This window comes from Bufo bufo, chromosome 3 (assembly GCF_905171765.1).
Source record: "Bufo bufo chromosome 3, aBufBuf1.1, whole genome shotgun sequence".
Taxonomy (NCBI): Eukaryota; Metazoa; Chordata; class Amphibia; order Anura; family Bufonidae; genus Bufo; species Bufo bufo.
Window position 1 is genome coordinate 372,997,599 of NC_053391.1, and position 28,000 is coordinate 373,025,598.

The following is a 28,000-nucleotide window of genomic DNA, read 5'->3' on the forward strand; positions in this document are numbered from 1 at the left end:
GGGATGCAGGCTGACAGGGACCTCAGGATCGACATTCCCCTCCTCAAAGAAATCACCTGATGGTGAAATAAACTTGAAATTAAGGAAAGTACCTTCTGAATCTTTTCTTCTGTTAAAAAAGACCTCTGGACCTGAGATGGGCAAGGCTGAGATTTTTCTCCGTTCAATATCCATCCTAATTCTGCTAAAATCTGAAGAACCGCTGACACCGCCCATCTACATTTCTCTTCCGATTTTTCTATAATCAAAAAATCGTCTAAATAAGGAGCGAAAAGAATGTCCTGTTCTCTTATATGGGCGCTCATCTCGTCTACAATCTTTGTAAATACTTGAGGGGCTATGGACAGGCTGAAGGGCATGGCCTGGAACTGTAGATGTAATATCTTTCCTTTTATCTGTACTGCCACTCTTAGAAACCTCTGATGTTCTTTGCAAACTGGTACTTGGTAGTTTGCGTCTTTTAGATCTAAGACTGCTATGAAACAATACGGGAAAAGCAAGTTTACCACAGATTTTTGTGATTCCATTTTGAACTTTTTTAGATTTAGGTACAGATTTAATCTTTTTAAGTTTATAATGGTTCTGTAAGACCCATCTGGCTTTTTCACCAGAAATAAATGGGAGTATAAACCTTTTCCTTCTTCTTCTACCGGTACTGGAATTAGAACACCTTTGTTTAACAATTTTAGGACTTCTTCTTCCATGGCTGAAGCTCCTGCTTTTGATGGGTGTATCTTTGTCATCAGAAATTTGTCTGGAGGATGAGAACGAAAATCTAGCTTTAGACCTAATTTGATGATATCCTGGACCCAGGTGTTGTTGGAAATCTGGGCCCAGGCAGGGAGAATTTTTTTTACCCCCCCCCCCCCTACCTGATTCCTGGCGTCATTGGGGGGGTCCGACTTCTTTTTATCACCTCCAGATTGAGTAAAGAAGAAACCTCTTCCTTTTCTTTGGTTTCTGAATCTTTCTTCTCTTTCGCTTATCTTTATCCCTATTCCCTTTGAAGGGACGAACGGAACGATTTGTTCTACCCAAAAAAGAAGAGGAAGAAAATAAACCGGAAATTTCTTCTTGTTATCTGCTGCTTTTTCAAGTAATTTATCTAACGCCGATCCAAACAAAAATTCTCCTTCACACGGAACTGCACATAGCTTCTGTTTAGAGGAAAGATCTCCCTTCCAGTTCTTCAACCACAGGGCCCTACAAGCTGAATTAGATAACGCAGAGGATCTTGCGGCTCATCTGACAGAGTCTGCTGAAGCATCAGCTAGAAAATCCGCCGCCTTCCTAATAGTCTGCAAAGAGGCAAGAATGTCCTCCCTAGGAACCCTATTGCGAATCTGATTCTCAAGTTCAGAAAGCCAAACAATCATAGATCTTGCCGCAAAAGTAGAAGCAATTCCTGGCCTAAACGAGGAAGTAGACTCTTCCTCATATCACCCTCATGGAGTCTGTTTCTGACCGTTTGAGCAGACACATGCACATTTGTGGCCTGCTGGAGGTCATTTTGCAGGGCTCTGGCAGTGCTCCTCCTGTTCCTCCTTGCACAAAGGCGGAGGTAGCGGTCCTGCTGCTGGGTTGTTGCCCTCCTACGGCCCCCTCCACGTCTCCTAAGAAATGCTTCTGCCTTTTTGTCAAAGAGATGTTTTAAGACTTCTATGTACTCAAATGGTAAGGCTACTTTCCTGGACACCTTAGAGATCGCAACGTCTATTTTTGGAGCTTTATTCCAAGTTGCGGAAGCATCCTCTTCAAAGGGATATTTTCTCTTAAGATTTTTGGAGATAAAAACGCTTCTATTTGGTCTTTTCCATTCTCCTTTTATCAAAGATGTAACATTCTTGTGGATTGGGAAGGTTTTATTCTTTCTGGATTCCAACCCACCGAACATAATGTCCTGCATAGACCTAGGCTCCTTAGCTTCTACAATTCCCATAGTAGATCGTATCGCTTTCACTAGCCTATCTACATCTTTAACAGGAAAACACGGTCTTCCTCCTTCTATTTCTTCATCAGAAGAGGAGCCCAAGGAAACATCTGAATATTTTACAGATTCTTCCTCCTCGGAAGCCGAAGAATCCTGAATTGAAGGGGGACTGTGGCGGCCCTGTCTATGGCCCTTAACTGGCATAGCTTTCTTGTTGGCTAAAGAACTAACTTCCGATTTCACTAAGGCTTGCAAACATTTGTAAAAGGAAGGCGACTTTTCCGCCACAGTCCTGTCAATACAAGGCTGACAGTCTCTTGTCCCAGTATCGTGGAAAAGCAGCCTTACATAAGGCACATTCCATGTTCCTTCTTTTAGACACTGTTTTTTTGGCCTAACCTATAATATTAAAACAAAAAAGAAATACCATAAGAATATGACCCCCATTAATCCATTAGACTCACCAATTTACTCAGGTACCGGGGTGGGGGTAGGAGTGAATCCAATATCCTCTGCCACTTTGTCCTCCTCCATGACACTGAACCTCTCTGGCAGTCTAGGAGCTCTCTTTCTCCAAAAAGAATGTCCTGTCAGCAAAGGACGCCATCACCACGGACTTTAATGCAGGGCTTTTAAATCTCCCGCACGCACTTTCTGTAGCGTGTGACGTCATCACAGCGCGCTCCACGCTGCTTTCCACCAGACGTCCCGTGCCCTGCTAGCTTCCTACCGCCCTCTGGCTCTGGACCTTCCAGGTCATATTTGTTGACGCGACCTTTTGCCTCCGACACCTCCAACGCCCGAAAAACTCCCTCCGGAGGCTTGCGGCGTCTCTGCAGGACTGACCCCGGTGCATCACTGATGCTGCCCGCTCATGGCTCCGGGACTGCAGTTAAGGGCTCTGGAAAAAAGAGTACGGGGGGAGAAAACAGACAGGAAACCACACTGAGGTGTAGGAGAGTCTCTGCCTTTTTTATTGTGCAGGTTTCCTGTCTCAGAGGGCAGATCCTCTCTCTCTACGTGCTGTCCTGGGTGTATGGGAAAATTGTGGGTATGTCTGGGCTCAGCTTTGAACCCGGACAACCCCTTTAAATGTATATCTAATCAGACTGAATAACCCCCAACCCTTTAAAATGTACACTGCTCAAAAAATAAAGGGAACACTTAAACAACACAATGTAACTCCAAGTCAATCACACTTCTGTGAAAACAAACTGTCCACTTAGGAAGCAACACTGAGTGACAATCAATTTCACATGATGTTGTGCAAATGGGATAGACAACAGGTGGAAATTATAGGCAATTAGCAAGACACCCCCAATAAAGGAGTGGTTCTGCAGGTGGTGACCACAGACCACTTCTCAGTTCCTATGCTTCCTGGCTGATGTTTTGGTCACTTTTGAATGCTGGCGGTGCTTTCACTCTAGTGGTAGCATGAGACGGAGTCTACAACCCACACAAGTGGCTCAGGTAGTGCAGCTTATCCAGGATGGCACATCAATGCGAGCTGTGGCAAGAAGGTTTGCTGTGTCTGTCAGCGTAGTGTCCAAAGCATGGAGGCGCTACCAGGAGACAGGCCAGTACATCAGGAGACGTGGAGGAGGCCGTAGGAGGGCAACAACCCAGCAGCAGGACCGCTACCTCCGCCTTTGTGCAAGGAGGAACAGGAGGAGCACTGCCAGAGCCCTGCAAAATGACCTCCAGCAGGCCACAAATGTGCATGTGTCTGCTCAAACGGTCAGAAACAGACTCCATGAGGGTGATATGAGGGCCCGACGTCCACAGGTGGGGGTTGTGCTTACAGCCCAACACCGTGCAGGACGTTTGGCATTTGCCAGAGAACACCAAGATTGGCAAATTCGCCACTGGCGCCCCGTGCTCTTCACAGATGAAAGCAGGTTCACACTGAGCACATGTGACAGACGTGACAGAGTCTGGAGACGCCGTGGAGAACGTTCTGCTGCCTGCAACATCCTCCAGCATGACCGGTTTGGTAGCCTGACTGCCATTAGGTACCGAGATAAGATCCTCAGACCCCTTGTGAGACCATATGCTGGTGCGGTTGGCCCTGGGTTTCTCCTAATGCAAGACAATGCTAGACGTCATGTGGCTGGAGTGTGTCAGCAGTTCCTGCAAGACGAAGGCATTGATGCTATGGACTGGCCCGCCCGTTCCCCAGACCTTAATCCAATTGAGCACATCTGGGACATCATGTCTCGCTCTATCCACCAACGTCACGTTGCACCACAGACTGTCCAGGAGTTGGCAGATGCTTTAGTCCAGGTCTGGAAGGAGATCCCTCAGGAGACCGTCCGCCACCTCATCAGGAGCATGCACAGGCGTTGTAGGGAGGTCATACAGGCACGTGGAGGCCACACACACTACTGAGCCTCATTTTGACTTGTTTTAAGGACATTACATCAAAGTTGGATCAGCCTGTAGTGTGTTTTTCCACTTTAATTTTGGGTGTGACTCCAAATCCAGACCTACATGGGTTGAAAAATTTGATTTCCATTTTTAAATTTTTGTGTGATTTTGTTGTCAGCACATTCAACTATGTAAAGAACAAAGTATTTCAGAAGAATATTTAATTAATTCAGATCTAGGATGTGTTATTTTTGTGTTCCCTTTATTTTCTTGAGCAGTGTATATAGCAAGTTTTCCTCAGAGTTTGGAAGCTGTATATTCCTCTGCCTCACTAAGCACTGGTCACTTTTCAAGAATACTGGGAGCTAGAAAGTGGTAAGTCTGTACACTGCTATAAGGAATTGTCCAGTTTATTCATAGATATTATGAAAATTGTTTTGTATTAAAACTGTATTTCAGACCCACTCCCCTTCCCTGTGGCTTGTTGTGACTGCATGAAAAGATTGCACCCACAGCCTAGCCCCTTGATGGCTCACCTCCGGCACACCAGCTGTGGTAAAACCACAACTCCCAAGATGCAGACTTGCTAGGCTCTTCTCAGAACTCCACAGAAATGAATGGAGCATGCTGGGAGTCGTAGTTTCACCACAGCTGGAGTGCCGGAGGTGAGCCATCACTGGTAGCCTATACATGGCTTCCATTTCCACTTACATTGTAAAAAAATAAATAAAAAGTGATGACAAAAAAAATATATACCGTAAATATATTATTTGAATTTCAATACACAAGATTTTTTACCTGCCAATAACAAACTTTATTAAGTATGTACTCATGAAGGAAAATTATGTTTGACATCCTTTCTAGCACTTTAAGCAAATCAATAAATAAAAGATATATTTATGGTGAACAAAATGAAATCAGAAAAATAATGTCACTGCTTTTGCATTTCCTCTATAATATACATAAATATACCTGTATATTAAAGGGGTTTTCCAGGCTTCAGATATTGATGACCTATCCTAATGTCTGATCACTGGGGGTCTGACTCCCGCCATTGCTATCGTTTAGCTGTTCCCTGCAGCTTCTGGGGCCAGAACTAGCACTTTGAATGAAGCTTTGCTTTTGGCTCAGAGGCTGTAGTAGTAGTGACCGTATAGGGTTACAGCAACGCCTTTCCAGAAGCCTCTCTACATAGATTTCTACCATATTGGATTGTGGACTGTTGTAAAACCATATTGTAACAAACCACCTTTACAAAAGAGGCGAGCAACTGATGAAACGGTCCTGTGCATTGTTCTAACTGAGATTTTCTAACTAATGACCTATCCTCAGGTCACTAATTGTTGGGGGTCTGACACCCGGACCTCTGCGAATCAGCTGTTTGCAAAGAGCCACGGCCTTCTCTCAGCTTTTCCTAGGCCAGTGAGGACACATTCATGTGTCACGTGGCCTAGCACAGTTCAGCCCTATAGAAAGTGAAGAAGGCTAGGTGCAATACCAGCACAGCCGCTATACAATGTACGGCGCTGTGCTTGCTAAGCTGCGAGAAGGCAGAGGCGCTGATTGGCAGTGGTCCTGATTGTCAGACCCCCACAGGATACTGATGACCTATCCTGGGTGCTGTGTATAAACGCTCCCAGAGTGTTTACCTCACGGTGTCCTGTACCGGGCAATAAACATATTTACCGCTAGTATATAAAAAAAATCCTGGAAAACCCTTTTAAGTGTCTATTCATTTTGTTATTTGTAGGGGCATCATTTCTGTGAGGGGGGGGGGGGCACTACAGAAACATCATTGTGTGGGGGTGTTGGTATTCCATTTATGACAAGTTACCCCCTATCCTCAGGATAACTATCATATTGGTGGGGGGTCCTACCGCTGGGACCCCCACCCATCACAAGAATAAGGGCCCTGTACCCTGTGGTGTCCCTCTGACATGGATGGCACTGCTGGCCTCCATTTCAGAGAGCTCCACAGGGTACAGGGATCAGTTCTGGTGGTGGGGGTCCCAGTGGTAGGACCCCCCACCAATCTGACAGTTATCCCCTATACTGTGGATAGGTGATAACTTGTTATAACTGGAATACCCATTTAACGTGGGGGTGTTATGTGGCCTTACTACTGTGTGGGAGAAACAAAAATGGCGTCTTTAATTAGCAGCCTGCATCAATACTATACTGGGCATTGGAGGTTACCATTACTGTATAGGGGTACAAAGTGGGGTGGGCAGAATGACACCCTATTTTTCTCATAGGATACGAGGTGCATTGAAAGAAAATGTAGAGCAGATTTTCCTTTGATGGAGGTACATTTTATCTGCCCGCCTATTTCATGACCTTAGTCAAGGTTACAAGACCTCAGACACTCCCTCCATGAAGTAAAAAACTGCTCTTGAGTCTCCCCAAGCATAGCCAGGCTGTATAATGTCTGACAGGAACTCTGCCAGCCTCCCTCACTGGGGGGTTTATCATTAGCACTCCCTTTGGGGTGGGTAGCTGTAGTTTTAGCACATGAGCGGTCCTAGGCTGTGCCAGTCCCGGGCGGCATACCACACATGGCACCAGGTGACTGACACTCGGCCACTCGCCCCCCACAGTCTCAGCACCAGGCAGCATCTAGCGTCATGTGATCACCAACTCAAGGCCAAGGTCCAAATTTTCCGGAAGTGACGTCACGTCACCCAGTCGCATGATGTGGCAGAATTAAAAAGGAAAAGAGAAAAAGAATCCCGGGTGCTGTGTATAAACGCTCCCAGAAGTGTTTACCTCACGGTGTCCTGTACCGGACAGCTCTACAATAAACATATTTACCAACAGCCGCTTACTGCACTCACTAGCGAAGAGCTTACTAGCGCTGGAATGAGAACTATAGTGGTATCCCTCCGCCGGGCGTTGAGAGGACGCCTATGATACCTATGTGTAGTATCCTTGCGCGTGCAGGGGGCGGGGCGCAGAGTAAGGGTGAAGCTGTCGTTCCGGATTGCAGAGGCAGCTCCCCCGTTTCCGCCATTGCGGCTCCTGCCCGATAGTCAGCGAGGAACAGCCGGAGGACGCCCTCTCCTAGACAGGCGGCGCACTGAGGACATCTTACTACTATCACCAATCCGTGAGAGAGGCGACAGCCCGGGGAGAAGAGAGAAGCAGCACAGCTCGTAACCGCCATGGCTCAGATACTACCCATCCGCTTCCAGGAGCACCTGCAGGTACCGGAGCGTCGCCCTCCAAGGCCCTGCCACCCGGGGCCGCAGCACGTCAGCTGGTGGCAGGTTATCTGTCTCCAGTGCCGTGTACTAGGCCGGCCGAATGAATTAACCTCACCCCCTCCACAGCGCCCCAGTCCCCCTGACCCCTTCATCCGGGTGATGGACGGAGCAGCCCATAACCTTGACACTGCTCGGCCGTGGTCGCTCTGTTCCGTGCGGTGGCCACAGGCCTGCTGATGTCACAGGCGGAAGAGAGTCACTAGGTGGATAGAGTGAAGGGAGATCTCATGTATGGACAGCAGGGAGTGTCACTGACGGGCGTTGTGTAATTCAGGTGCAGTGACGAATGAATGACTATAGGCTGTATGGTAAAGGCCAAAGATCCGAGCAGGGCCTGACTTCCTGATCTGTCAGTGCTGCCCTTCTGGTATCTGCTAACAGCACTGTACATGGCGATCACATAGCTGGTAACGGCACTGTACATGGCGATCACATAGCTGGTAACGGCACTGTACATGGCGATCACATAGCTGCTAACAGCACAGTATATGGCGATCACATAGCTGCTAACAGCACTGTACATGGCGATCACATAGCTGCTAACAGCACAGTATATGGCGATCACATAGCTGCTAACAGCACAGTATATGGCGATCACATAGCTGCTAACGGCACAGTATATGGCGATCACATAGCTGCTAACGGCACAGTATATGGCGATCACATAGCTGCTAACAGCACTGTACATGGCGATCACATAGCTGCTAACGGCACAGTATATGGCGATCACATAGCTGCTAACAGCACAGTATATGGCGATCACATAGCTGCTAACGGCACAGTATATGGCGATCACATAGCTGCTAACGGCACAGTATATGGCGATCACATAGCTGCTAACGGCACAGTATATGGCGATCACATAGCTGCTAACAGCACAGTATATGGCGATCACATAGCTGCTAACAGCACAGTATATGGCGATTACATAGCTGGTAACAGAACTGTACATGGCGATCACATAGCTGGTAACGGCACTGTACATGGCGATCACATAGCTGGTAACGGCACTGTACATGGCGATCACATAGCTGGTAACGGCACTGTACATGGCGATCACATAGCTGGTAACGGCACTGTACATGGCGATCACATAGCTGGTTACGGCACTGTACATGGCGATCACATAGCTGGTTACGGCACTGTACATGGCGATCACATAGCTGGTTACGGCACTGTACATGGCGATCACATAGCTGGTTACGGCACTGTACATGGCGATCACATAGCTGGTTACGGCACTATACATGGCGATCACATAGCTGGTTACGGCACTGTACATGGCGATCACATAGCTGGTTACGGCACTGTACATGGCGATCACATAGCTGGTTACGGCACTATACATGGCGATCACATAGCTGGTTACGGCACTGTACATGGCGATCACATAGCTGGTAACGGCACTATAAACTGCTGTCTAGTAAATCAGGTCTTCTTGTGGTTCTTGTATCACTATGTACACCTACTTAGTAAATCAGGTGTATAATAACATTGCTATAGACAGCTACCTAGTAAATTAGGTCTTCCTCTGGTATCTAATAACGTCACTATGTATTTATTATGCTCACTTATATAGCGCTACGATATTCCACAGCGCTTTACAGATATTAACATCACACTGTCCCCAATGGGGCTCACAGGTCCCTATCAGTATGTCTTTGGAGTGTGGGAGGAAACCCACGCAAACTCGGTGAGAACATACAAACTCCATGCAGATGTTGTCCATGGTCGGAGTCAATACTAGGACCCCAGCGCTGCACCACTGTACTGTTACTTCAATAGTAAATCAGATGGCTTCCTATTGGGTCAGGTATCTAATAACATCTCTGTATACTGCTGCTTGGTAAATCGGGTGTCTTCCAAGTGGTTCCTGTATATAATAACATGGTTATATACTGCTGCTTATTAATGTCACTGAATCCCTTTGGTATAATCAGTAATTAGTGGATACACCTACTCTTAAAATATAACTCTTATTTCTAGATATTAAAAACTACTTGGCAAAATAAATGTCCGATAAAAGGTCTAAGGCGAGGTCTAGTGAGGACTGATGGGGCTAATCAAAATCACACTATAGTCTACAGTATTGAATTCACAGACTTGGACTGGAGAAACTGCAGGATCAGTCTGAGTAAGGGCTCTTTCACACCTGCGTTATTGTCTTCCGGCATAGAGTTCCGTCGTCGGGACTCTATGCCGGAAGAATACTGATCAGGATTATCCTAATGCATTCTGAATGGAGAGTAATCCGTTCAGGATGCATCAGGATGTCTTCAGTTCCGGAACAGAACATTTTTTGGCCGGAGAAAATACCGCAGCATGCTGCGCTTTTTGCTCCGGCCAAAAATCCTGAAGACTTGCCGCAAGGCCGGATCCGGGATCAATGCCCATTGAAAGGCATTGATCCGGATCCGGCCTTAAGCTAAACGTCGTTTCGGCGCATTGCCGGACCCGACGTTTAGCTTTTTCTGAATAGTTACCATGGCTACCGGGACGCTAAAGTCCTGACAGCCATGGTAAGTGTAGCGGGGAGCAGGGGAGCAGCATACTTACCGTCCGTGCGGCTCCCCGGGCGCTCCAGAGTGACGTCAGGGCGCCCCAAGCGCATGGATCACGTGATCACATGGATCACGTCATCCATGCGCATGGGGCGCTCTGACGTCATTCTGGAGTGCCCGGGGAGCCGCACGGACTGTAAGTATACTGCTCCCCCGCTCCCCACTACTACTATGGCAACCAGGACTTTAATAGCGTCCTGGGTGCCATAGTAACACTGAAAGCATTTGGAAGACGGTTCCGTCTTCAAATGCTTTCAGTACACTTGCGTTGTTACGGATCCGGCAGGCACCTCCGGCAACGGAAGTGCATGCCGGATCCCAACAACGCAAGTGTGAAAGAGGCCTAATAAGTGTTCCAAGGTGTCTGTAGATATTCAAACTATGAAGTGCCACGTGCAGAGAACAGGGAAGAGACAATTGCGTTTTTGTCAAAAATGATCTGAAAACATTACCATTCTTGGACATCTGCAGTTAGACGAACTAAGCACCACTATTTACAGAAAGCCAACTTCCACAAATTCAGTGTTGCATTGGGCCAGTGGTCACCCCACTCCTTTGAAAAGGGGCATCCCTGGCGGACAATATTTGCGCCTGCGTGGAAATTGCTCTGATGATCGTGAGTTTGTTAGGCCCAAAACCTTAGGCAGAGATTTCTCTCTAGGGGTTACCCTAATAACGTGCTCCGACAAGGCTTATCAAAAAGCACTTTCAACACCTCGTGCTAATCTTCTGTTCTCCAAAGAGAAATTGACTGGCGATCAGAAGATTCGCCTGATCGCGACTTATGACGGGACATCCGACAAAGTGAGGAATGTTTTGAATAAACATTGGTCTATCCTCCTGATGGATCCTGATATCCAAGGTACTGTACATGAGTACCCACAGGTCACTTGTAGGAGCAGTCAGAGTCTCGGGGATGTCTTGGTTCACAGCCACTATTCCTCAGGACCCGTTAGCGGCACCTGGTTGGATCGCAAGCCGCAGGGTTGTTTCACGTGTGGTGGCTTGTGGCACGTTGAAATCTTCCAAGACATTTCTGAGCACCAATCTACAGCGTTCCTTTGAAATCCGTGATTTTATCACCTGCAGTAGTTGCGGCGTGATTTGTAAGATTTAATATATAGGCAAAACTAAACGGGAACTGCGCAGACGTATAGGTGAACACCTTGGAGACATCGCCAACAATGGAGATACAGCAGTATCTAGACATGTGAACGAATTCCACCATGGGAATCCGAGATGCATAAGTGCTGTTGGGATGGAGCTGGTCAGTCAACCGCTGAGAGGGGGAGGCTGGGACCGAACCCTTCTGCAGCACCAGACTCTGGATTTTTCGGTTGCGCACGGTGTCCCCCACTGGCCTAAATGAGCAGCTAAACTTTGGCTGCTTTATTTGAAGTCCCCTCTGGATTGCACCCCAGGACAATATAAAAATAATAGGATGAAGGGATTACTTCATGCATTATTATGCTTTCCCTCAATTGTATCCCCTCTCTGATTGAATATCTCATTCCTTTGTAGCTGATTTATTGCTGTCCTTTACATGATTGTATCTCTCTACTTCTGAGACCAAGTTTCTATCTACATATTAACGCCACAAATGCCTCCTAGCATAATACAGTCTGTATCCAAAACCGTATAGGTTGAGGAGCTTTAGGGTGCTTTCACACTAGCATGCTGCGGTATTATGTCCGGCCAAAACGCCTGACAGTGACTGAACGGAAGGAATACTGATGCAAACTGAACGGATTTCTATCCATTCAGAATGCATTGGGATATGCCTGATCAGTTCTTTTCCGGCATTGAGCCCTTTTGACGGAACTCTATGCCGGAAAAGAATAACGCAAGTGTGAAAGTACCCTTATCCAGCACTCCCTTCCCCATCTGTCTATACACTTAATGGATGATCATTTGGGTGTGTTATTACTGGTATCGCCCGACCGTCCATTCTGTGTTTTTAAATCCTAGATAATCTTCCCCTGATGATTCTTCAAATATGAAACGTGCATGTAGGGAGCGGGATTAGATTAGGGCCAACCAGGGCCAGTATACAGGGTAAGGTTCCTGACAGGGTCGCCCTTTTAAAGACGAATGCCCTGTGGTTAGGCTGCTCCTATTATTTAGCAACTAGGGTCAGCCGAGGTTTATACCACAGGGCCATAATAGGGATTAAACTGACCCCGCCACCCTTAGCAGCAAATAGACCGACTGGAGCAAGACAACTCTGTTACATCTGGATACAGACTGCACCCTGGATCTTGACGACAGAGCGGTAGGATTACGGTTATCATTCCTTAGTGCCGCCGTGCACCTTTACCTTCGGTTTATTGTTCAGGTGCCGCCGTGCACATTGGTTCTTTACTACCGCTATTTTTTGTTTCTATTATTTAGTATTATTTATCAATCAAGGGCCTATACTTTTAATAATGTACTAGTAAAAGTTATGTTTCAATATAACAATTGATCACTACTTTATGTTCTTTGGTCTATAAAGTGCCATGTGCAAACAAGGTCTATTGTTCAATATCCGCTATTAGGCAAAATTGGTCTGGGACTCCTGTCCCTATTGCTAACAGATAGATGCCCCTGCGGTGGCTGTCCCTAAATTAGAAGACCCTACCTAGCCAAATGTCCCGTTTCCCCTGGAAGGATAAATTACAGGTTCATCAGGGGACTAAGCTTGGTGCTCAATTGCAAAAAATGATGATCATCTCAGCTATAAGTGCCACATCCAGCCAGTCAGACAGCACTAGGTCATTTTATATAGTCCCTCTCGTTACGGGTCCTCCTCCTGCGCGTGCTCTGATAAGTTATGTCATAGTTTAAGTTGTGATAAGGGGGTAAATCCAAGGATAACTTATGGTAATTAGGTTATTGCCTTAGAAAAAGAAGAGGATTTATTACCGCCCTCTCTAGATTGCGTCTGGAGGTGCGCAGATGCCATTGTCGCATTAGTGGGATTCCTACGAAGACATGGTCCGTGCGCATGCGCCAATGATAGTATGCTGGCTCATCAAATGGGCATGTTTAGAGGGCCATGTGGGGATAGGAATATTGAAAGCAAATGTAAAGGGGCGCATGCTTTGAAAAACTAATGATCTTCACCTTAAAGCGATCTAATTCCAGACGTCCGCTCTATAGATGAGATAAATAAATGAAACTAGGTTACAGACACTCCTTATTTAATGTTATGAGGAAAATGGCAAAATTCCTTTTATTTGACATCAGTTGGTATGCCTGTGCTTGTGCCCTTGCCCCTTAAAATATGTGGGAAAAACAAAAAGAGAACTGAGACCACCTGGGAGGCATTAAACACAAACGGGATACTCCCATATCACAACATATAAGGGAGTTTTAGAGGGGACCCTGGATCTCTCAGATTTTGTGTTATTTAAGTGGTCCGTCCCTCACACAGGGGAGGGAACCTGGATAAGATAAACCTGCAGAAGGATATTCAGATGAAAGACCGTGAAACAACTGTCGGTCACTAGTTTTCCATTCCCTCCATCCTCCCTATTCCTGGCCCCCAACTTTGTCAAATACCTCTAGTGCTTTTGTCTTTAATAAAGAACAAACCTGTGCACCTCATACCAGAAGGCCACAGATTACGGTATATATATCCGACCATAATTAGGGTCCTCTTGAATTCATCTATTTGGAAGAAGATACTGGGAATTTAACTTATAAACCCCTGTGTTTTTCCGAAACTTTTCCACCTTTCTCTATTTTAATTTGCCATTTTCCTCATAACATTAAATATGGGGCGTCTCTAGCCTAGTTCAATTTATTTCATCTATAGAGCGGACGTCTGGAATTAGATAAAGTATCCATTTAAGGTGAAAATCATTAGTTTTTCAACACCTGCTCCTCTTTACTTTTGCTCTTAATACCTTTTAGTATCCCTATCCTCACATGGACTTCTGTGCATGCCCATGCGCACCTCCAGACGCGATCTAGCCGGAGAGGTAAAATAAATCTTCCTGTTTTAAGGCAATACTAGGTGTGTGTGTGTGTGTGTGTATATGTATATGTATATGTGTATATATGTATATGTGTATATATATTTTACAGTACAGACCAAAAGTTTGGACACACCTTCTCATTCAAAGAGTTTTCTTTATTTTCATGACTATGAGGGAATCAAAACTATGAATTAACACATGTGGAATTATATACATAACAAACAAGTGTGAAACAACTGAAAATATGTCATATTCTAGGTTCTTCAAAGTAGCCACCTTTTTGCTTTGATTACTGCTTTGCACACTCTTGGCATTCTCTTGATGAGCTTCAAGAGGTAGTCCCCTGAAATGGTTTGCACTTCACAGGTGTGCCCTGTCAGGTTTACTAAGTGGGATTTCTTGCCTTATAAATGGGGTTGGGACCATCAGTTGCGTTGAGGAGAAGTCAGGTGGATACACAGCTGATAGTCCTACTGAATAGACTGTTAGCTGCTTTTTTTCTTGCCATAATACAAATTCTAAGTAAAGAAAAACGAGTGGCCATCATTACTTTAAGAAATGAAGGTCAGTCAGTCAGCCGAAAAATTGGGAAAACTTTGAAAGTAAGGGCTATTTGACCATGAAGGAGAGTGATGGGGTGCTGCGCCAGATGACCTGGCCTCCACCGTCACCAGACCTGAACCCAATCGAGATGGTTTGGGGTGAGCTGGACCGCAGAGTGAAGGCAAAAGGGCCAACAAGTGCTAAGCATCTCTGGGAACTCCTTCAAGACTGTTGGAAGACCATTTCAGAGGACTACCTCTTGAAGCTCATCAAGAGAATACCAAGAGTGTGCAAAGCAGTAATCAAAGCAAAAGGTGGCTACTTTGAAGAACCTAGAATATGACATATTTTCAGTTGTTTCACACTTGTTTGTTATGTATATAATTCCACATGTGTTAATTCATAGTTTTGATGCCTTCATAGTCATGAAAATAAAAAAAACTCTTTGAATGAGAAGGTGTGAACAAACTTTTGGTCTGTACTGTGTGTGTATATGTGTATGTATGTATATATATATATATATATATATATATATATATATATATATATATATATATATATATATATATATATAAAAATAATCTATCCATATCCATTACTCCTTATTAAAGGGGTTCTGCAGTTTTTTTAAACTGATCTATCCTCTGGATAGATCGTCAGCTGTTTGAGAAGGCAGCGGCGCTGGCAGTAGCGCCGCTGCCTTCTCACTGTTTACCGCTGGCCCTGTGACATCATGACTAGTATCAACTGGCTTGGGAGCGGCTAAGCTCTGTTTACTTGAAGGGAGCTTAGCCCAGGCCAGAGATACTAGTCGTGACGTCACTGGGCCAGCGGTAAACAATGAGAGGCAGCTGCGCTGCCGGTCAGATGCTGATCTATTCAGAGGATAGATCATCAGTTTTTAAACAAACTGCATAACCCCTTTAAGTTATCCTTGGATCTCCCCCCTTATTGCTATTAAACCATGAAGTAACTATTGGCGCATGGGCAGCAGGGGACCCGGTAACGCCGGAATTTTGAGAGGGACTATATAAAATGACCTAGTGCTGTCTGACCAGCTGGATGTGGCACTTATCATAGCTGAGATGATCATCATTTTTTGCGACTGAGCACCAAGCTTAGTCCCCCGATGAACCTGTAACTTAGCCTTCCAGGGGAAACGGGACATTTGACTAGGTAGGGTCTTCTAATCTAGGGACAGCCACTGATAAGTCGGGCCGCCCCTTTCGAGGCTAATTCTCCACTTTTATGCAGGGTCATCTGTTGGCAATAGGGACAGAGGAGTCCCAGACCAATTTTGCCTAATAGCGAATATTGGACAATAGACCTTGTTTGCCCATGGCACTTTATAGTTTGAATATCTACAGACACTTTTTCTACACTTGTTAGGCTACTTTCACACTAGCGTCGGGGCTCCGCTTGTGAGCTCCGTTTGAAGGGTCTCACAAGCGGCCCCGAACGCATCCGTCCAGCTACCAATGCATTCTAAATGGACGCGGATCTGCTCAGAATGCATCAGTCTGGCAGCGTTCAGCCTCCGCTCAGCAGGCGGACACCTGAACGCTGCTTGCAGCGTTCGGGTGTCCGCCTGGCCGTGTGGAGGCAAACAGATCCGTCCAGACTTACAATGTAAGTCAATGGGGGACGGATCCGTTTGAAGTTGACACCATATGGCTCAATTTTCAAACGGATCCGTCCCCCATTGACTTTCAATGTAAAGTCTGGACGCATCCGTCTGAACAACTTTCAGACTTAGAATTTTTTCTAAACTATAATGCAGACGGATCCGTTCTGAACGGATCCAAACGTCTGCATTATAGGAGCGGATCCGTATGTGCAGACACCAGACGGATCCTCTCTGAACGCTAGTGTGAAAGTAGCCTTACCCGGACCGATCGCCTCTGTGATCCTGCAGTTTCTCCAGTCCAAGCCTGTGCGCCAAGATTATCCATGGTGACAACAACCATATAGTGAATTCTCAAATACAGAGGAAGTTTCAAACTTTCCAGCGGACATCAAACAGTAGACTATAGTTTGATTTTAATTAGCTCCGTCAGTCCTCACTAGACGTCGCCATAGACCTGGAAATGAAACTTATATTTTAAGAGTAGGTGTATCCACTCAAGCTCAGTGATAGTACTTAGTAAATCAAATGTATAATAACATAAATCAGGTGTCTAATAACCGCTATATACTGCAGATTCGTAAATCGGGTGTCTTCCTAGTGGTTCCTGTATGCAATAACATAGTTATATACTGCTACTTAGTAAATCTGGTGTATTCCCAGTGGTTTTGGTACAGTGCATTTGGAAAGTGTTCGGACTGCTCAATTTTTTTCACATTTTATGTTGCTGTCTTGTTCTAAAATAAAAAATAAAAAATCCAGTTTCCCCATCATTCTGCACCCATAATAAGAAAGTGAAGACAACATTTTAAAAATGTTTGCAAATTTATTAAAAAGGAAAAACTTACTTCTATGGATCTCCCATTTTCCCTTGATTAGCTTTGGGTGCTGTCACATGTTGTGGCTGTGCTGGGATTTTTGTGCAGCAAAAAAAAAAAAGCAGCACCAAAAACATTTAATTACTAAATAGTTACATTAATTTAAAGGGGTTCTCAAGGGCTGAACCTGGATATAAGCTCTTTATTCCTGGATTACATATAAGTGGACTGGAGGATTGGAGCATTTCCTTGATCGGGTGCTCCCCCTTGCCACGCTGCAACTCAAGGCTCTGTTGTGTTATGGTGACGTACAGAGCTTTGCATCACTATGCCAAGTGTACAGGGTGGGCCATTTATATGGATACACCTTAATAAAATGGGAATGGTTGGTGATATTAACTTCCTGTTTGTGGCACATTAGTATATGTAAGGGGGGAATCTTTTCAAGATGGGTGGTGACCATGGCGGCCATTTTGAAGTCGGCCATTTTGAATCCAATAATAGGAAAATGAGCGAGCACTCATACACTTGGCAACCAGATTGACATATGCAGAAAATATTTATTAAATCCCCATAAAATACAAGTAATAAAATTTATAAGAACAATGTAGCAATATTATACAACATTACAGTCACATATATTGTGGTAGATATGATCGATACTATATTCAATAAAAATATATTCAATAGAAATATTCGATAAATTGGTAGAAAATTAAATGTTGAAATATTCGATACCACTCAATAGTGTCGATAAATTCAATAATATATATCACACCAAAAAACTTCAAGTATATGCTGTTATTTGGGAAAGAGGGGGTATTTTAGCGCTCTATCCCAATTTGGGAAACTGAATGTCACTGAAAATGTTGTAGGTGTATTCACTGGGAGCGCAACATGTTCATAAAGTGTCCACAGGAATCCTGATAATGTGAAAAGTCTCTTATAGCATATCCTTTTATGGTCGATATGAGCTTTGGATTGGAGAAAACTTTAAATCGATATTTGGCTTACCGTCTAGCGTCTGCTGTCTCCCTATTGCTTCAATGGAGCTTTAAATATTTGCCGGGTTATTCAGTCGCTCCATACAGCAAGCTGGTTTAAATTTCGCGGGAGTTCCAAAGATCGCGGGAGCTGCCACTCTGTTCCGCAATTTCCTTTGGTGCAGCTTTCGACGATAAGAATAGTTAATCCTTTACTGTAGAGATTTTCTTCTGTATGGCCATACAGTATTATCGGAGGCTTTTCAATGCAGGTACATCACTTGTTTCACCATACGCGTTACGGGTAGATTCACTCAGCACCACTGAGGAAGGGAGAGTGAATCTACCCGTAACGCGTATGGTGAAACAAGTGATGTACCTGCATTGAAAAGCCTCCGATAATACTGTATGGCCATACAGAAGATAATTTCTACAGTAAAGGATTAACTATTCTTATCGTCGAAAGCTGCACCAAAGGAAATTGCGGAACAGAGTGGCAACTCCCGCGATCTTTGGAACTCCCGCGGAATTTAAACCAGCTTGCTGTATGGAGCGACTGAATAAGCCGGCAAATATTTAAAGCTCCATTGAAGCAATAGGGAGACAGCAGACGCTAGACGGTAAGCCAAATATCGATTTAAAGTTTTCTTCAATCCAAAGCTCATATCGACCATAAAAGGATCAGCTATAAGAGACTTTTCACATTATCAGGATTCCTGTGGACACTTTATGAACATGTTGCGCTCCCAGTGAATACACCTACAACATTTTCAGTGACATTCAATTGGGATAGAGCGCTAGAAGATAATACCCCCTCTTTCCCAAATAACAGCATATACTTGAAGTTTTTTGGTGTGATATATATTATTGAATTTATCAACACTATTGAGAGGTATCGAATATTCTATCGAATATTTCAACATTGAATTTTCTACCATTCAATTTATCGAATATTTCTATTGAATATATTTTTATTGAATATAGTATCGATCATATCTACCACAATATATGTGACTGTAATGTTGTATATTATTGCTACATTGTTCTTATAAATTTTATTACTTGTATTTTATGGGGCTTTAATAAATATTTTCTGCACATGTCAATCTGGTTGCCAAGTGTATGAGTGCTCGCTCATTATTCTATTACTACATTTGCCTTTTAAGAGAGGGTGGGGTGATTCCCTCTATATGAGCTTGCAGCACCATACCTTAACTACTTGCTAGTGAGCCACCACAACCTACCACTACATTTTGAATCCAACTTTTGTTTTTTCAATAGGAAGAGGGTCATGTGACACATCAAACTTATTGGGAATTTCACAAGAAAAACAATGGTGTGCTTGGTTTTAAGGTAACTTTATTCTTTCATGAGTTATTTACAAGTTTCTGACCACTTACAAAATGTGTTCAATGTGCTGCCCATTGTGTTGGATTGTCAATGCAACCCTCTTCTCCCACTCTTCACACACTGATAGCAACACCGCAGGAGAAATGCTAGCACAGGCTTCCAGTATCCGTAGTTTCAGGTGCTGCACATCTCGTATCTTCACAGCATAGACGATTGCCTTCAGATGACCCCAAAGATAAAAGTCTAAGGGGGTCAGATCGGGAGACCTTGGGGGCCATTTAACTGGCCCACGACGACCAATCCACTTTCCAGGAAACTGTTCATCTAGGAATGCTCGGACCTGACCCATAATGTGCTGGTGGGTGCACCATCTTGCTGGAAAAACTCAGGGAACGTGCTGGCTTCAGTGCATAAAGAGGGAAACACATCATCATGTAGCAATTTCGCATATCCAGTGACCCCCTTAGACTTTTATCTTTGGGGTCATCTGAAGGCAATCGTCTATGCTGTGAAGATACGAGATGTGCAGCACCTGAAACTACGGATACTGGAAGCCTGTGCTAGCATTTCTCCTGCGGTGTTGCTATCAGTGTGTGAAGAGTGGGAGAAGAGGGTTGCATTGACAATCCAACACAATGGGCAGCACATTGAACACATTTTATAAGTGGTCAGAAACTTGTAAATAACTCATGAAAGAATAAAGTTATGTTAAAACCAAGCACACTATTGTTTTTCTTGTGAAATTCCCAATAAGTTTGTGTCACATGACCCTCCTACTATTGAAAAAACAAAAGTTGGATTCAAAATGGCCGACTTCAAAATGGCCACCATGGTCACCACCCATCTTGAAACTTTTCCCCTTCACATATACTAATGTGCCACAAACAGGAAGTTAATATCACCAACCATTCCCATTTTATTAAGGTGTATCCATATAAATGGCCCACCCTGTAGACTTCCAAATAGCAGTGAGCCCAGTGACATGACTGGCAGGCCTATAGTGCTGCCAGAGGCTGTTTTGGAGTCTTTCAGCCATATCCATAGCCTTAGGTTACATTCACACTAGCGTTATTCTTTTCCGGTATTAAAATCCGGTAAAGGGTCTCAATACCGGAAAAAAATGCATCAATTTTGTCCTAATGCATTCTGAATGGAAAGCAATCCGTTTAGTATGCATCAGGATGTCTTCCGTTTCGTCCCTTGTACGGTATTTGACCGGACAAAATACCGCAGCATGCTGCAGGTTTTTTTTTTTTTTTTTTCGCCCAAAATCCTGGAACAATATTGCATTTGCCGGATCCATAGAGATGTATTAATGCCAGATCCGGTACCAAGTGTTTTGGAAATTGCCGAATCCGGTTTTCCGGTCTGCGCATGCATCGGGCTTTCGATCTTTGAAAAAATTTAAATACTGGATCCGTTATTCCGGATGAGACGGATCCAGGAAAGAAAAGTTTATCCGTTTGTACAGCTTGCCGGATCCGGCAGGCAATTCCGTTGCCTGCTGGATTCTAACAACGCTAGTGTGAAAGTACCCTTACTTGAGAGATGTCATATTACATGAAAGGACACTATGTAATACATGGCCATGCTGCATCCACTGGCTCATAGATCTAAGCAGGTGACCACTATACATACCCTGATGTAAAGATGATACACTAGTTGAAACGTGACACGTCTTGAATATCCTGTAGGGCACAATAGGGATACCGCCCGTCCCTAGGGGCGACCCCGTCCGGATACCTAGCCCTATCGGGGCGAGTACTTTGTATAGATAGGCAGGGTCAGACTAGCTACCCCCTCCCAACATCTAGTGTTATTTAGGGATAGCCTTCCCCGGTCTCATCTATGCATGAAGTTACCCAACCACATCGTGTTATCTGACAGGCCACTCCGAACTTGAATTTAGCCTGGCTTATCGTGTTTGGGGTACGTCTGAACTGGTAAGGACGTTCCGTTTTATCTTGAGCAAATTCCATTCACTGGGGAGTTTGTGTTTGTGAGTACTATCTGTATGTCTTGGTGCTCCTATCATATTTTATCAGTCAGAAGTAAAAGTTACGTTTTAGCTCCCTTTTGCCACTCCCTTTTGGGGTCTCACATTCCCATATAATGGACCCAATGATTGGGTGGTCGCATTTCCTAGACCGGCACCTGCACCTTAGATCAGAACTCACAGCATCGTAAAGGTGTATGATGCTGTGCGTTCCTGCCTGACTGCGGGTCTACCGTACTCACGGTATTATGAGTAAAGTACAGTTGATCTGCAGTCTGGTATAAACTCACAGCATCATATATCATTATGATGCTGTGAGTTCAGGGCAGAGATGCACTCTTCGGTCTAGGAAAGGTGGCTGTTACATGGAGCGTGCTTTCAGGACTGCTTACGCCTGTGTGAAAATAGCCTTAGGGAGAATTTGCATGCAGCAGATTTGTTGCCAAAATGTCTGCAGTTGTCCCATTCATCTGAAATTTATGTGCCTCCTGACAAAACAGCTTGAAGGGGTTGTCTTCTTCTTTTTTGCTGTTAATGGCCCAGGTTAGCTGCCTTTTCTGCTCGGTTTGCCTGCTCGCTGCAGCAATTGCAGTGGTGAGGAGGTGTAATTACAAGTATGGCGTCCCCATTCACTTCTATGGAACGGCTCTGTAGTATTCACTTGAACATACTTGTAATTACACTTGCTTTCACACTCGTCGCCTTCTCTTCTAAAAGATAATCAGCAGGGATGTCCGACCCCCCCCCTTCCCGGATCGTTTATTGTTGACCTATCCCGAGGATGGGTCATCAACATAAATAAAATGGACAACCCCCTTTAATTTGAGATGAATTGAACGGATTTCCATGCACAGAAATTTCTGTGACAAATCTTCCTCATGTGAATGGTTTTATGTCTGTGGATTATTGCCCTTGCCTGGCACCCATTAGGATATTGAAAGTCTTGTACAGTCATAGTCACTATATATGGACTTGGGGCTCGTTTGCAGTATTTGATCAGCATTTTTGCATCCGTTTTTTTTTTTTTTTTTTTTTTTTTAACCAAAATCAGGAGTAAATACACACACAGCATGTAAATGTGGGATGTGCCAATTCTGAATATTACAGGGAATGAAAGTGTTGCACATGGCTGGTATGTGGAGGGGTTGTGAACCTCAGATTGACCATATGTTTTCAGGTAGTAGGAAACCTAGAACGGTATTGTGTTAGCAAGTGGAATGGCCTGGTGTGATAGAACATTTTCATTCTATACCCCAGTTCTGAAAATGGTTGTCTCACATAATTAATAATACTGGACAACTCCTACAATTGCTTAAAAAAACAAAAACATGATATACATATCTGCTTCTCCAGCGCTCCTCTGGTACTCCTGGCAGCGCTGACATGCCTGGGTACAGCAACTGTTAGTGGTTTTCAATTGGCAAACATTGCTGCATGGGTGATGTTGAAACAAGTTTAAAGGGACATTCCATTAGAAAGGGGAATTTTTAAACTCAGTCATAGATTTTTAGCTCTTCTTCATTTTACCAGTACTGGGCCATTGAACATGAAATACAAAATCTTGTCTTTCTGTAGCAGTGAGCACAGAGATAAACCTATGTAGCTAGGGATTCCACTGTCAGTTTACTGCTGCTGTGAGGGGAAGATGTTATCTGCAAACTAATCCTTGTGATGATAGTAAGTGTGGAATTTGGGATGTTTAGTATGACCGCTTTATTTTTTTAATTGATAGGCCTAGATAATGACCAGGAGGAGCATTGCACTTAAAGGGTTTCTACCACTTCGTTTGACATATTTAGCTGTCAGACACTAGCGATCCGCTAGTGTCTGCTCTAACAAACCATCCTAATATGATAGGTTTTGGGGCAGCCGTTTCGCTAAAAAAAAGAACTTATATCTATATGCTAATGAGCCTCTAGGTGCTATGGGGGCGTCATTAGCACCTAGAGGCTCCGTCTACCTTCATACACAGCCGCCGCCCAGCGCGTCCCTCCAGCCCGCCCATCTCCTGCTGAATGCGATCCTCCCCGTGCGCGTCTCTGTTCGGCGCATGCGCAGTGAATGTCTAACCGCTTCCCTGCACAGACATCTCCACTGCGCCTGTTCCTCGGAGCACTATGATGTCATCGGCGCAGTGGAGATGTCTGAGCAGGGAAGCGGTCAGACATTCACTGCGCATGCGCCGAACAGAGACGCGCACGGGGAGGATCGCATTCAGCAGGAGATGGGCGGGCTGGAGGGACGCGCTGGGCGGCGGCAGTTTCTGAAGGTAGACCGAGCCTCTAGGTGCTAATGACGCCCCCATAGCACCTAGAGGCTCATTAGCATATAGATATAAGTTCTTATTTTAGCAAAACGGCTGCTCCAAAAGCAATTATATTAGGATGGTTTGTTAGAGCAGACACTAGCGGATCGCTAGTGTCTGACAGCTAAATATGTCAAACGAAGTGGTAGAAACCCTTTAACAGTGTGATGTAATTGTGTCACTCATCTAGTGACAGTGACTGTTTAGATTGAGAAAGTCAAGTGAGGTTGTTTGCTGTGCAAACAAGGGAGGAAGTAAAAGAGCCAGAAGTACAATTGGAATAACTTTTAAAAAAAAATGGCATCCAGAAAATCATCCTATAAATTCACATGTAGCCTGTTACTCTGTAATAATTTTTCATGCTCATAGCATAACGGAGAAAGTGGAGCATTGATGACTAATGACAAATGCTAATGAGATGTCACCACTGGGCGTTCATCAACCAGGGCTCCCGGCAGTGAATCTTCTCCAGCCCCTCCAATGAGCTCTTCTAGCGGCCAGGGCAGGACATTTCTGGGATAAATGCTCAGCGGTCACTTGGCTTCTCATTAGCATATGTATGTACAGGTCATGCAGAATTCATTTTCTCTCTTGATCTCAATATGATCGGCAACTATTTCCCTGTCCTCTGTGTAGTGATGTTGGCAGGATGGGGGGAGTCAAAACTGCTGATTGACTCAATGTATTTGCAAAGCTGCTCTATCGGGCTTTTTTATTTATTTATTTTTTACTTGCATGCTACGGTTTTATCTCCGGCCAAAAAAACGGAACACTTGCATGAATGCCTGATCAGTCTTACAAATACCATCAGTTGGCATACGTTTTGCGGGATCCGGCAGGCAGTTCGGGCGACGGAACTGCTTGCCGGATCACTCTGCCGCAAGTGTGAAAGTAGCCTAAAATCAGCCAATTTCATGTTCTTCACCATCGTGTAATAGATTTAGTTTGGAATTTTTACAATTTTACTGGCATCTATCGGACTTCACAGCCATGGCTTGTTTGAGGGCTGGCTGCTGGACTCCCACTGTTGCTGAGGACAATGACCCCGGTTTTTATTCCCCTTCCCCCTACATATCCATACATGCGATGCCTGGGTTATTTAAGGATTTGGGTAAAATGAATAGGATTGTCAGATGTTTTCTCGGACTGGTAATGTATATGTGAAGTACAGAATTAATCATTACACTGATGCAGGGCTAGGAACCAGATCCGTTTCTTCCTTCAGTACTGATGGAATGGATGCATTTTTAATGATGTGTTCAAATGATCTGTGGTATTAATTGCCAGTTTGGTTGGCGGACATAGACGAGGCCAGTCTGGTAGATTCACCTGATCTTTATGTCAGATGTATGATGGGGATGCACCCCCTTGGTGCAGCATCCTGGGTGGCATTAACCTATGGATGGACATGCCTTACTCGCCCCTTGGCTGCGATACTTCACAATAATATTCTGCCCACTGTTAAGGCTACTTCCACACTCGCGTTTGGTGCGGATCCGTCTTGTATCTGCACAGACGGATCCGCACCAATATTGCAAACTCTTGTATCCGTTCATAACGGATCCGTTTGCATTATTCATCCAAAAAACAGTAAGTCAAAACTGATCCGTTTTGACTTACATTGAAAGTCAATGGAGACGGATCCGTTTTTAATTGCACCATATTGTGTCAGTGAAAAACGGATCCGTCCCCATTGACTTGCATTGTAAGTCAAGACGGATCCGTTTGGCTCCGCATAGTCAGACGGTCACAAAAACGCTGCAAGCTGCGTTTTAGTGACTGTCCAAAAAACGCAACGGAGACCAAATGCAGCCAAATTGATGCATTCTGAACAGATCCTTATCCATTCAGAATGCATTGGGGCTGAACTGATCCGTTTTGGGCCGCTTGTGAGAGCCCTGAAACAGATCTCACAAGCGGACCCAGAAACGCCAGTGGGAAAGTAGCCTCAGCTGGGTTAACACTGTTTTTTATGGAGTCTTTGTCGACTTTTGCATTTTTCTTGTTTTCTGCCATTCATGTTGTCTGTGGTGTGTTTTTTTTTTTTTCCCCAACTCCAGTTAGCTGAAAGTCCATGGGAATTCTGAAAAGCCGCGCCACTAAGATGAATGAGTCTGCATTTGATCCATAAAAAAAAATGTGGTGTTTGTGGCATTTTTTTTTTAAGCGTTTTTTGAGCCAAAGCTATATAAAGGAGGGACTTATAGGTCTCCATTCTGCTGGAATCCAGACACGTCATTGTGCCCGTGACAGTAGTTGGTGACATTCCTGGATTCTGCAGCCGTTCACAGTCCTAAATTGTAGACCCCAGTGATATTGGCTGCAGCAGAAGTACTAGAGGAACGGGGCTGTAGTAAGGGGTGGATTTTCTTATTTATTTTTTTCCTTTGAAAGGGTTTGCCGGTTTCCTATATCGATGAACTATCCTCAAGATAGGTCATTATTATCAGATTGTTGGGTGGCCTCCATCCGGCACCCCCACATATCAACTGTTTGAAGAGGAGGTGGCACCTTCATTTCTATGTACTATTTAGTGAGGCATAAAAATTGTCAAAATAAATTTGGCCCACTGCTTGCATAGCGGTGTTTGGGGCAATTAGGACAGAAGACTGGCACATTGTGCTTAGTAAATCTCCCCTATCATCTCAAATCCACTGCTATTCTATTCCAAGGCTCCTAATGCTTCTGCGTCCCTCTTCCTTTACACTGCAGATGTTTTTGCTGATATGATCTGAACAGTCTTACCCATTAGGCCCCTTTCACACGAGCGAGTTTTCCACGTTGGTGCAATTCGTGACGTGAACGCATAGCACCCGCACTGAATCCTGACCCATTTATGTCAATGGGTCTGTGTACAGTCGTGGCCAAAAGTTTTGAGAATTACATAAATATTGGAAATTGGAAAAGTTTCTGCTTAAGTTTTTATAATAGCAATTTGCATATACTCCAGAATGTTATGAAGAGTGATCAGATGAATTGCATAGTCCTTCTTTGCCATGAAAATAAACTTAATCCCCAAAAAAACTTTCCACTGCATTTCATTGCTGTCATTAAAGGACCTGCTGAGATCATTTCAGTAAATCGTCTTGTTAACTCAAGTGAGAATGTTGACGAGTACAAGGCTGGAGATCATTGTCAGGCTGATTGGGTTAAAATGGCAGACTTGACATGTTAAAAGGAGGGTGATGCTTGAAATCATTGTTCTTCCATTGTTAACCATGGTGACCTGCAAAGAAACGCGTGCAGCCATCATTGCGTTGCATAAAAATGGCTTCACAGGCAAGGATATTGTGGCTACTAAGATTGCACCTCAATCAACAATTTATAGGATCATCAAGAACTTCAAGGAAAGAGGTTCAATTCTTGTTAAGAAGGCTTCAGGGCATCCAAGAAAGTCCAGCAAGCACCAGGATCGTCTCCTAAAGAGGATTCAGCTGTGGGATCGGAGTGCCACCAGTGCAGAGCTTGCTCAGGAATGGCAGCAGGCAGGTGTGAGCGCATCTTCACGCACAGTGAGGTGAAGACTTTTGGAAAATGGCCTGGTGTCAAGAAGGGCAGCAAAGAAGCCACTTCTCTCCTAAAAAAAACATCAGGGACAGATTGATCTTCTGCAGATAGTATGGTGAATGGACTGCTGAGGACTGGGGCAAAGTCATATTCTCCGATGAAGCCTCTTTCCGATTGTTTGGGGCATCAGGAAAAAGGCTTGTCCGGAGAAGAAAAGGTGAGCGCTACCATCAGTCCTGTATCATGCCAACAGTAAAGCATCCTGAGAGCATTCATGTGTGGGGTTGCTTCTCATCCAAGGGAGTGGGCTCACTCACAATTTTGCCCAAAAACACAGCCATGAATAAAGAATGGTACCAAAACACCCTCCAACAGCAACTTCTTCCAACAACAGTTTGGTGAAGAACAATGCATTTTCCAGCACGATGGAGCACCGTGCCATAAGGCAAAAGTGATAACTAAGTGGCTCGGGGACCAAAACGTTGACATTTTGGGTCCATGGCCTGGAAACTCCCCAGATCTTAATCCCATTGAGAACTTGTGGTCAATCCTCAAGAGGCGGGTGGACAAACAAAAACCCACTAATTCTGACAAACTCCAAGAAGTGATTATGAAAGAATGGGTTGCTATCAGTCAGGAATTGGCCCAGAAGTTGATTGAGAGCATGCCCAGTCGGATTGCAGAGGTCCTGAAAAAGAAGGGCCAACACTGCAAATACTGACTCTTTGCATAAATGTCATGTAATTGTCGATAAAAGCCTTTGAAACGTATGAAGTGCGTGTAATTATATT

The 28,000-nt window shown here is 44.5% G+C and overlaps 1 protein-coding gene across 3 annotated transcripts in view; it reads left to right on the forward strand.

Annotated features, from left to right (window-relative positions):
* Positions 1 to 7,223: 7,223 nt before the first annotated feature.
* CLTC (clathrin heavy chain) overlaps positions 7,224 to 28,000 on the forward strand; it is a 92,261-nt gene continuing 71,484 nt past the window's right edge. For all 3 annotated transcript variants that reach the window (XM_040424662.1, XM_040424663.1, XM_040424664.1), the window contains exon 1: positions 7,224 to 7,500. In XM_040424662.1, the coding sequence (XP_040280596.1) occupies positions 7,459 to 7,500 (42 nt within the window). In that variant the 5' untranslated portion in view covers positions 7,224 to 7,458. The remainder of the gene's footprint in view (positions 7,501 to 28,000) is intronic.